This window comes from Electrophorus electricus, chromosome 16, assembly GCF_041902795.1.
Source record: "Electrophorus electricus isolate QZ-2024a chromosome 16, ASM4190279v1, whole genome shotgun sequence".
Lineage (NCBI taxonomy): Eukaryota > Metazoa > Chordata > Actinopteri > Gymnotiformes > Gymnotidae > Electrophorus > Electrophorus electricus.
The window spans coordinates 6312607-6324347 of record NC_137512.1 but is presented as its reverse complement, the minus strand read 5'-3'; the positions used below and the strand labels follow the sequence as shown (position 1 = coordinate 6324347).

General features: G+C 48.9%; 1 protein-coding gene across 13 annotated transcripts in view; it reads right to left on the bottom strand.

Annotated features, from left to right (window-relative positions):
* mbnl3 (muscleblind-like splicing regulator 3) overlaps positions 1 to 11741 on the bottom strand; it is a 32297-nt gene that overhangs the window by 8780 nt on the left and 11776 nt on the right. For 3 of the 13 annotated variants that reach the window (XM_081699182.1, XM_081699181.1, XM_081699183.1), the window contains 6 exons: positions 9707 to 9871; positions 9384 to 9584; positions 8120 to 8353; positions 6709 to 6765; positions 5843 to 5996; positions 4122 to 4229 (listed from right to left, as the gene is read on the bottom strand). In XM_081699182.1, the coding sequence (XP_081555308.1) occupies positions 4122 to 4229; positions 5843 to 5996; positions 6709 to 6765; positions 8120 to 8353; positions 9384 to 9584; positions 9707 to 9871 (919 nt within the window). Of the gene's footprint in view, positions 1 to 40; positions 136 to 4121; positions 4230 to 5842; positions 5997 to 6708; positions 6766 to 8119; positions 8354 to 9383; positions 9585 to 9706; positions 9872 to 11741 lie in introns of all 13 variants that reach the window. The other 10 variants (XM_081699184.1, XM_081699185.1, XM_081699188.1 and 7 more) reach the window with 7 other exon arrangements.

The window sequence follows — 11741 nt, the reverse complement described above, 5'->3', positions numbered from 1 at the left end:
TACAGCTAAAGAGAGAAGAGGCCAAAATGAAGGGGCAAACCTGATTGGAGGCAGCTGACTCGGCAAAAGGAACATTGGTGACTGGGGTCGTAGCCGACGAAACAGTGGAAGTGGTGGCACCGTGCATCATGGGAACTTTTTTCAGGCGAGTCAGACAAGAAACAAGGGAGAGGGGGGGGAGGTGGGAGGAGGAATGTTATGAGTACCATGACATAATATGCCAGAGGAACAGGCAGAAGAGTCATGGCAACCAGCATTTATGTACTGCCAAGATGACGTCTTCACCCCAGAACATGCAAGTTAACCTTTGCGGTAACACTTTATAACAATGATCATTTATGAGGTATTTACAAACTAGCAACTAATAAAAGACTAAATACTCAAATGACGTATGTGCATAATTAGCAGTTCTTCATGAAAAAGTTACAGACCATTTTTAAAAGGACAGGATCCTTCTGAACATTGTTCGGTAAAACCATGACAAACATCTACAATACTTACTTTGTCTTCTGTTTATAATGTTCTGCTGATAATGTGATTCTTTAACTGTTTCTTTTAACTTCTCAGTATTTCTGATTTAAGGCCTATCAGCACATTCTGGGCCTGAGGTTTCTGTAGTTTCAGGCTCACTTTTAAAGAGGCTTTATTGTCCTTCTGTCAGTTTTGGCAGAAAGATGAAAAATCCCATTAAGCCTTCCTAAAGGTGGCCAATGGCTTTCTACCCGTAATCAACTTTTACAGATTTTTGTTGCAATTAAATTGTAAAAGAACTGCAAAAAGAACTGTAAATAACTAGCAAATGATTTATGAAGTTACGCACTATATGTAACACATGCAAAAAAAGTTAAGGCTACACATGATCATTATGCAAAATGATTCAACTTTAGTTAGTTCGCTACAGAGCCTTTTAAACAACCGGCAAAAGATTACTGAACATATTTACAGATACTTCATGAAATGGTAAAGTCTAGAAATGGCTTAAACTGCCACAAACACAGAATACGCATTCTAAATCACTAAAAGTGTTCAATATAAACTATTTCTTTTCAACTTTTAATAGTTCATTGTTAAAATTGTTCTTAAACAGCTTCTGAACAGCTTCAAATTTTCCTTAAACAGCTTCTGTCATTATAAAGTGTTACCAACTTGAAATGAACGACTGCTCCTACGCACTGTACTGCAGCACTGTACTGCGAAAACGTGAACTAAACCGAAACTACGCCTCTAGTTTTCATAAACAGATGTGAGGGGTCATCAAAATCATACAATCCAATCAGACAAATGCATCTGATAATTGTATTTTGATGGAGCTGTACCATGTACCGGAGTCAAGCAGAAAGAAAACAAACGGATAAAAAACAGGCTGATGTTGACTACACAGACGAAGCATGGTAACGCACACCTAGACCGCACAGCAGCCAACGCACAATACACACTGAATACTGACCGCCGTAAAAGTCCTCGTTTTACTTCTCACGCCCACATGTGAAGGGCACACGTGTGGATTTGGGAACAGTGAGTGTGAGCTAGCTCGCTTTACACCAGCAAGGGGTTCTATTGCAAACAGTGCGCTGATACGGCAGGATAATGGAACAGTCGTGGCATCAGAGGCGATTAATGCTCCAAAAACACAAATATGCAGACGCGCGTTTCCCCTTACATACAGGCATATACACACACACACACGCACGCACACACACACACACGCACGTACGTACAGGCACGCTCAGCAGGTTCACTCTAACTCTCTGGCTCATTGCACCGCAAACAGAACATTAGGGGTTTGTCCAACTTCAGAGAGAATCCACTCTCCAGAGGAACTGGGAAGGGCAGTACAGAAGGGCAGTACAGAAGGGCAGTACAGAAGGGCAGTACAGAAGGGCAGTACAGAAGGGTAATATAGAAGGGCAGTACAGAAGGGTAATATAGAAGGGCAGTACAGAAGGGTAATATAGAAGGGCAGTACAGAAGGGTAATATAGAAGGGCAGTACAGAAGGGCAGTACAGAAGGGTAATATAGAAGGGCAGTACAGAAGGGTAACACAGAAGGGCAGTACAGAAGGGCAGTAGAGAAGGGTAACACAGAAGGGCAGTACAGAAGGGCAGTACAGAAGGGCAGTACAGAAGGGTAACACAGAAGGGCAGTACAGAAGGGCATTATAGAAGGGCAGTACAGAAGGGCATTATAGAAGGGCAGTACAGAAGGGCAGTGCAGAAGGGTAATACAAAAGGGCAGTACAGAAGGGCAGTACAGAAGGGCAGTACAGAAGGGTAATATAGAAGGGCAGTACAGAAGGGTAATATAGAAGGGCAGTACAGAAGGGCAGTACAGAAGGGTAATATAGAAGGGCAGTACAGAAGGGCAGTACAGAAGGGTAATACAAAAGGGTAATATAGAAGGGCAGTACAGAAGGGCAGTACAGAAGGGTAACACAGAAGGGCAGTACAGAAGGGCAGTACAGAAGGGCATTATAGAAGGGCAGTACAGAAGGGCAGTACAGAAGGGCAGTACAGAAGGGCAGTACAGAAGGGCAGTACAGAAGGGCATTATAGAAAGGCAGTACAGAAGGGCATTATAGAAAGGCATTACAGAAGGGCATTATAGAAGGGCAGTACAGAAGGGTAACACAGAAGGGCATTACAGAAGGGTAACACAAAAGGGCATTACAGAAGGGTAACACAAAAGGGCATTACAGAAGGGTAACACAAAAGGGCATTACAGAAGGGTAACACAAAAGGGTAACACAAAAGGGCAGTACAGAAGGGCAGTACAGAAGGGTAATATAGAAGGGCATTACAGAAGGGTAACACAAAAGGGCAGTACAGAAGGGCAGTACAGAAGGGTAATATAGAAGGGCAGTACAGAAGGGCATTATAGAAGGGCATTATAGAAGGGCAGTACAGAAGGGCATTACAGAAGGGCATTACAGAAGGGCATTACAGAAGGGCATTACAGAAGGGCAGTACAGAAGGGCAGTACAGAAGGGCAGTACAGAAGGGCATTATAGAAAGGCAGTACAGAAGGGTAACACAAAAGGGCATTACAGAAGGGTAACACAAAAGGGCATTACAGAAGGGTAACACAAAAGGGCAGTACAGAAGGGCAGTACAGAAGGGTAATATAGAAGGGCAGTACAGAAGGGCAGTATGGAAGGGTAATATAGAAGGGCAGTACAGAAGGGCATTATAGAAGGGCAGTACAGAAGGGCATTATAGAAGGGCAGTACAGAAGGGCATTATAGAAGGGCAGTACAGAAGGGTAATACAGAAGGGTAATATAGAAGGGCATTACAGAAGGGTAACACAAAAGGGCAGTACAGAAGGGCAGTACAGAAGGGCAGTACAGAAGGGCAGTACAGAAGGGCAATATAGAAGGGCAATATAGAAGGGCAGTACAGAAGGGCAATATAGAAGGGCAGTACAGAAGGGCAATATAGAAGGGCAGTACAGAAGGGCAATATAGAAGGGCAGTACAGAAGGGCAATATAGAAGGGCAGTACAGAAGGGCATTATAGAAGGGCAGACCAGAAGGGTAATATAGAAGGGCAGTACAGAAGGGTAATATAGAAGGGCAGTACAGAACGGCAGTACAGAAGGGTAATATAGAAGGGCAGTACAGAACGGCAGTACAGAAGGGTAATATAGAAGGGCATTACAGAAGGGTAATATAGAAGGGCATTACAGAAGGGTAATATAGAAGGGCATTACAGAAGGGTAATATAGAAGGGCATTACAGAAGGGTAATATAGAAGGGCATTACAGAAGGGTAACACAAAAGGGCATTACAGAAGGGTAACACAAAAGGGCAGTACAGAAGGGCAGTACAGAAGAGCATTACAGCAGGGCAGTACAGCAGGGCAGTACGGACGGGTAGTACAGAAGGACAATATAGAACGGTAGTACAGTGCACCTATGGATGCCGAGCCAAGGCAAGAAGTGGGTTCGATTTAGCTGGCAGGGACCTCAAGACCGGTTCGGTCGTCGTTAAACACGTCAGAGAGCGCGTGGTGTCAGGGTGCAGCAGCTACACGATCAGCGGATAGGCAAGGGGTGTGTGTGGGTGTGTATGTGTACACGCTACAGGGGGAAAGGGCCGGGCCTGGCCTGGGCTCTACCCTCACCGGCATGTCCGGGCCCTGATAGGTAGCGGCTGTGAGGGACCCTGCAGCTGCTCCAGTCCCGTCTCTCCCAGCGGCCCTCTGCCAGTGGGCCAGGGGGTTTGAAAAGCCCTACAACAGATTTGAGGGTAGGGTGAGGGAGAGGAGAGGAGAGGATGAGGATGAGGAGGAAGAGAGTGGCCAGACGGCGCCATCGCTTACGCGCGCCAGCACGCAGACACACAGGCCAAACGAGAAGCCACACAGGGAGGCACAGTGGAGGCAAAACAAGCAGACAGCTGGCTGACGAAGACCAGGACAGACAGGGCGGGGTTACGGCCGGACACGCCCAGATACCGGACGTTCAGAACTTTTCATCGTTCACTCATGAAACCGTCACAGAAATAAAAAATAAAAAGAATAAAAAAAAAAAAAAATGGACACCAGTTATGTCGAAACCAAATTCATTTTTTAAGGACACAAAGGTTGCTGAAAGTTTTTTGGATAAACCCTCACTTTTTTCCTTATGTATTTCTGACTGTAAAACACATGTAATTGTCCCCAGATTGCAGTGATGTTAGCAGTTTAGGTAGGTTGATGGGTCTTGCTTCTCTGAAAAAAGGACGATTTTAAATTGGAGCTTTTTGATCTCTCCCGGCTGCTGTAGTGCATCGGCGCGCCCATAAAGCCACCTGTGGAGCGGACGGGCTCCCGAGGGTCCTACCGACGCCTCCCGCCGGAGTCATGCAGAGGCTGGAACCTGGCGCACCATGCACATAGAGCCTGCCCCAGGGACAAGGAGCAGGAAGAGGTGGGCAAGGGGAGGCACGCACAGGGGTCAGAGGAAGCGACACAAGGCCGAGGCAGAGCGACAAAGTTAGTGTGGCGAACCCGGAGGCAGCACGGGTTGACATACAGGACGCAGACACGAAGCAGAGGCACAGCAGAGCACGGGACTCTCCGGGTGGGGGTCAGAAGGCGCCGTATGGGAAAAGGGTTGCAGAACGGATCCGTTCACCGAAACGGTGTTTTTTTTTTTTGTTGTTGTTGTTTTTTTAACCTGGGATAAAGATAATACGTTTGCTCTCGCCTGCATTGTCTGGTCTCGTGGTCAATTTATAGACACAAACCTTTTTACTTAATTTCATCCATGTGGGAGACAGTTCCTGAACAGAAGTTATTCAGTGAAAAATTAATAAGTAGGTCTGATGTCACAGATATCGCAGATTAACGCTTGCTTTTGAAAACGAGCCACCCTCTTAGACCTACCGCTGGGAGTGAGGGAGTCTTCAGCGATGCCAACACTGCAACATGCAGGCAACAAATGCACTGCAGCATCTGGGTGCGAGTACACAATGCAATGGAACATGGTGAGATGGCGAGGCTCAGTGTGCATGTTGCAGGGGACCAATTAGCAAGACAAGGGCACTGAGTGGACCACCAGGAGACAGAGGTCGCAGGAGGTTTAAAAAAAAAAAGATGGGGGGGGGGAAAGAGAGAGAGAGAGAGAGAGAGAGAGAGAGAGAGAGAGAGAGAGAGAGCGCGAGCATGAAAGACAAAGGGTTTGGGAGGCGTTTGGTCAAGCGGGGGAGGAGCCGGGCCTGGCTAACCCAGTTTGAGGTCCTTGCGGGCGGGCGCGAGCGAGTGTTATGTATTCCGGCGAGGGACGAGCGTGCCCCCAGGGCCTGGTGGACGGCGATACCGATAGCACCGCCGTCCCTTGCCCTCACCCCGGGGAGGCTCACCTGTGGGGAGGAAGGCTGGCTGCTGCAGCTGCATGCTAGCCAGGGCCTGCTGGTAGTGGAACATGCTGGGGTTGAAGACGGCCGCCGTGGCCCCATTGTTCTTCTCCAGCGTGGGCCTCTTTGGTAGCTGCTGCATGGTCCCAGGGGGCAGAGCCTTCGAGAGCCGGAGAGCGAGAGCGGGCAAAGATAAGAGATCAACACATTATATATGACAAAATTACAACAGCATCAATACTCAGAAGTGAAATATTATTGCTTTAATACCGTAATGCTTACTCTGGTGTTACTGGCATCTGTGTTATGCGCACAGGCATCTCAAAGTTATTTTTAACAGGTAATGGGCCCATAATCTGCTATGGAATTTAATCTGCGCGACTGCAAACTGCAAGCTGAAGTCAAACGTTCAGACAGGTAGCACTACACATGTTCTTAGTTCTGCCATATACATGCACTCAAATCACTTTGCAATTACTGCACATTTCGCATGATAAAACATGTTGATGGTCCCCACTACGCTTGCATTATATTCAATTAGCGCCATGTTTTACTAATTTCTGTTTGTTTCACGAAACCTCGCTGCGATATAAAACAAAAGCCAAAAAATGGCATCCTTTTGCAATTAGGGAAAACAAACACCCTCCCTCCACCTCAAACTGTGCATATGTGATTTACTGAGCAGCCATAGTACTGTGGGCTGAGCCATGCTGGTTCGAGCATTCTGAATAGCGGCCATGCTTTGGAAAGGCGTGCTGGAATGAGCATAGGGTCACATCGGAAGATGTAAACAGGAAATGAAGTTTTTTTTTTTGTTTTTGTTTTTTTAAACAAACGGGTTTAGGTTGGGAAGGTGAGAGGTCAAAAAGTACCAGGTCAGGGGCTAGCAGCAGGCTGTGCTTCAGAGGTTGCACTGCTGCAGGATCGGGCTGTGTTAGCGGGCAGCGAGCACATGACGACAGCAAACCAATCAACGGAGATGGACAAACAAAAACAACACACAGGACACACCAGACGATAAACCAATGTGGAAACGCTGCCGGCTGAGATGGAATTTCAGAGAATAATGTAGAAACAGGATAGGGAGGGAGGGAGAGAGAGAGAGAGAGAGAGAGAGAGAGAGAGAGAGAGAGAGAGAGAGAGAGAGAGACGGGGCGGGGGGTGTTAGGGCAACACAGGGCACAAACATCAGTATATCACTGACCGGCTGACGCAGTGTGTGGTATGAGGAAGAGAGAGCAGAGACTAAATGAAAGCCAAATGAGATGAAAGCAAAAAAACAAACCAAAAAAAGCCCCCAAAACCAACCCTACAGCAAGCTGGCGGGCAAGCTCGAGTGCTGAAGTGTGACGTGATGCTTCAACAAACCTGTTTATTAAATCAAAAACTCAAAACAAACAACCCCCCCCCCCCCCACAACACTGCAGGAAGAGCAGGGTGTTAAGACTGCGCAAAAATGCTGGCTGTTGCACAGAAACCTTGCAAGCTCTGCAGAGGACACGGAATGAGTGCTGACGGCATGTGCCGGAGAGCTCACTGCAGCAAAACAGCTGTATGCAGAAAGTGTGTGTGTGTGGGGGGGGTAATGGGTGAACCACCCCCAGCTAACTTTCTGCCCTCGTTCCTGCACTGCAGCCAGCATGTGCGTCTGATCGCAGGGCCAGAAGCCCCGATACATCACACAAAAGGCCAGCCACACACACACAGAGCCTTGTAGGGGTTATGAATTATTAAACACACCCTTCACACCCACAGACACAGGGTCTGTTAAAACGGAGTTATAAATACACAGACACCTTCATCTGATACTTCTAATTGCACTAAAGAACATCTTAGATGCAATTGTGCAATTGGGCAGCATAAATTAGCCTTTGATAAGAATCTATCTACAATGAAACTTTCAGTTTATTATTAGATTCTTAAGGGCTGCAGGGTCTTTAAGAAGCGCTTCTTAAAATGTCAAGAGGACACCACTTCGCCATTCTCTAATACCCTGTAATTACTGAATTAGCTAATGCACAAACTCATTAGCTGTCTGCTCTTCCAAACCCCACACGATGCCCTATAACGAATCATAGTTACACATTTATTCGCTATACAGGTTGGGCCGTCAAATCCAGATGCACCATTTATTACTTACAGCCCAATTTACCCGTCACTAGGCTGAACGCAACTGGTCTAAGTCTCCCGTGTGACTAGGCCTAACATTTCAATCTTCGCGGGATCTGCCGCGAAGCCGACGCAAGGCCCGAGAGGATCGTGCTGCAGGTGGCGCCGTCTCACCATGGCGACGGCACTGTGGCTGGCCTGGTGCTGAGCAGCTTTAATCCGCGCTTGCAGGTGCGCCGGCGGGTGGAAGTACTTGCACTTGTCGCGGCTGCAGCGGCCCTTGATGTAGTCCATGCAGACGACCACCGAGTTCTCGCTGCCGTCCACCATGGCCGCCTCAGCCGGGTGCGCATAGCGGCACTCGTTCTCGCCCCGCGTGCAGTTGCCCCGCTGGAACTCACGGCACACCTGGGAGAGCGGGAGCGGGCGACGTGAGGGACAGCGAAGGCACCGCACACGCACGCATGCGCACGTCTACACCAACCCCACACACACACACACACACCCACCAGCACCCACAAATCCAAAACAAAACACCTCACCAAGCTCGCAGTACATTTAAAAAGGTACTGCTTTTGATACAAAAAACTGACAAGCAGTATTAATAAAATGCAAATTTAAGAAATATAAAATTTATATTTAACCACAGCATGCATACTAAAATTACATGCTACAAAAACTTGTAGAAACACTCTCTTGCATACAAAAATTAAATGCTACAGACAAAACAATTTTCCTGATCAGCCTGGTGTGGGTGTATAATGACAGGTGATCAGGTGATGGTGTCTCCCTGGCAACGTAAGCAACCCGACAACCCCAGTGGTGGGGGGAAAAGGAGGGGCCGTCTCTCAGCTAGACAGGGCCGCACAATGCATCTTTTGACAAATGATATTGCAGTTCTGACCGCCACGGTACTGATATACCAAGAGGCGGGAACATACAAATGAGCTGCGAGTGACCGATCGCAGATATGGCACGAGTTGATTTTTGGCTGTTTAATGAATCATAGAATTCACATATTGCAGCTGCAGTGTAACAATATAATCCTAATGTAGTATGTTACTCCATACCGTGCAGTCAAGTCAGCTAGTAAAATATTACATTATTTAGCTAATGTTTGCCATGTCAAGTCTTAATGAAACCGACCGATGGCATGCATTTCCAACGTAATCCTGTTAACCTAATACCATCTGAATAAAAAACTTAATTCATCCTTCATAATATTATGCTACAGAACAAAAAGTGACACCCCCCCCCCAAAAAAAACAACCCCTCTACCTGCACTTGAACCTTCTTGTATTTGCATATCTATGCCGACTTGTCTGTGTTTGCAATAAACAGAAAAGCAAACCTACACAGGCACACCGTTCTGATCTTACAACAGTTCCGATCTTATAACCCTGACAGGAGAGGGCTGTGCCGCCCGCGCGAAACATACCTCGAGCTTGTCCGTGCGCACGTGCTTCTGCGCAGCATTCCCGTTGCCCATGGCGATGCCGGTGGGGCTCCCCGGGACCAGCACGGGGGCGGCGGGTAGCAGCTCGGGCACCAGGCCGATGCCGGGGCTCATGTGGCCCACGTACGGGCCGAACGCCACGCCCTGGCTGGGAGCCAGCGACGGCGACACAGGGAACGAGGTCTGACGCGCGGGAATGGCCAGAGGCAGAGAGAGAGAGGGGGACAGAGATGAGAGGGGGACAGAGCCAGCTGATTGGCTGGACAGGCGGACGGCGAGTGGGTGTGGTGAACAGGCGGGCTCACTATGGGCTGGAGCTGCGTTCCGGGTAACATCAGCTGCATGTGCTGGGCCAACATGGCCGCTGCCGCTTTCTGCTGGATGAGGTTGTTGCGGCCGTTGATCTCCAGCTGGGTCTTCAGGTGCGGCGGGGGGTGCAGATACTTACAGTTATCGCGGGTGCAGCGGCCCTGGACCGGGGGGGAGGGGAGGGGAGACAGAAGGAGATGAAGGGAGGAGAGAGGGAGAGGGTGAACTTGCTGCTCCTCAGCTTTGCGATTCAAAGTGAAGTGGAGCTGGCTGACAGACAGATAAGGCCGTCCTGACTGAGAGGACCCAATTAAAACGGGCTTCCCTAGATACACTGGTGCCAGCAGACAGACAAGAAACGGAGGAGTGTTGGAAATTCAGGGGGCACCGACACGCAAACGCGGCACGAATGCCAACGCCCAGGAACCCTACACCTGTATTAGACACACACACACACACACACACACACACACACACAAAAACCCTGGTGTAGTTCAGCTGCTTCCCTACAAAAACATGCTACACTGTCTGCAATTCAACTGAAGTTCAATTAATCAACAAAAACCCCAAAACATATGTCCCATGCATGTTTCTAAACAGGAACAGGCTAGACACTATACCGGCAGTTATTCAGATCTTAATATTAAACAGCTGCTTGTGTAATGATATTAAGCAGTGCTAGTACGTGGCCAGCATGTGTTTTATATGTTGTCCTTATATGTTTTATATGACAAAAGCCAGCTGGGTTAAGTTCCTGTGTGTGTGTGTGGGGGGGGGGGGAGTATTTGTCCATCAGTGTGTTATGAAACATCGCTACGGTACAGGTGTGGAACCAGGTGTGTTCTTATTTCCCACCCAACTGTGTGGCCATTTTTAAAGCGATAACATTTCAGAACCCGCCCGAGCACTGCGATCTTGCCAAGGAAGCGGGCAAAGAACTTTCGATAGGGAGGTAGAACAGTGCTTTTTAAACCCTGTACAGATCCACAAGCACAGACTCCACGCATGCACAAAACCGGATAAATGAGGTGCGAGCTGACTAAGAGCTGCATGCTGCCTAGAGGAGGTATCTCTAAAGCAACAACTGCAGCCCATCTTCTTCACGGACGGCATTAGGGGTTCGCCGCTCGGTGAGCTCCGAGTCAAGGGGCAGCAGGCCGTCTCGACGGGAGCTCCCCTGCCTACAGCGTTCTCAGGGCCAGCCTCCACCTCCGAGCCCAGCGAGTCCACGTCGGTGCCACCAGCAGCCCGCGCGGTGGCCATAAACCTCCGAGGCGCTTTCGAACGCTCTAATTCTCCTCTCTGCCTTTCCCACCGAGCCTCCGGCCCCTGAGAATGAGACATCAGACTGTCCTCTCGGCTCCGCCCCCTGCTCTCGTCAGGCCATAACAGCAGTACGGATCTCCTGTGGATTGGCTGCCTTTGCTCCAGGACCTCGATGACTGCAGGTAAACGGAGTTGGGGGAGGCGGAGGAGATGACGTTGGCCGTTGCTCCCTTCCCCCGCTCCCCGACGACACTCACTGTACATACTTGGCAGTGTCTCTCTGCACAAGCTCCGAGCTCAGACCGCACAGAACTGTAATGTCCAACATGCAGGCAGCCCCATGGAAGCAGCTATATCACTCGCTCTCACACGCATGCACACACCTATATGGATGGCAATGTTTGCATCAGCAGTAGAGAGTGTGGTAATGAGCTGGCAGCCACAGCAGGGTAGAGTGGTGAACTACCCAAAACAGAGAGGAGAAGCAGGCCTGCATGAAAAGCACAGTCACGGCACCGACCTGCATTATTAATGACCATGCTGCACTCCCACAAATCCATCATCCCCCCTACAGACACACTCACACACACACACACACACACACATCTGAGGGAGATATACTAGTAGCTGTAATAATAAGCAGTGGACACGCCTCCTGTGTTTTCCTCCTGACGAAGTGCGTGTGTGCGCGTGTGTGTGTGTGAGTGAGTGAAAGGGAGAGAGAGAGAGAGAGAGAGAGAAAGAGAGAGAGAGAGAGAGAGAGAG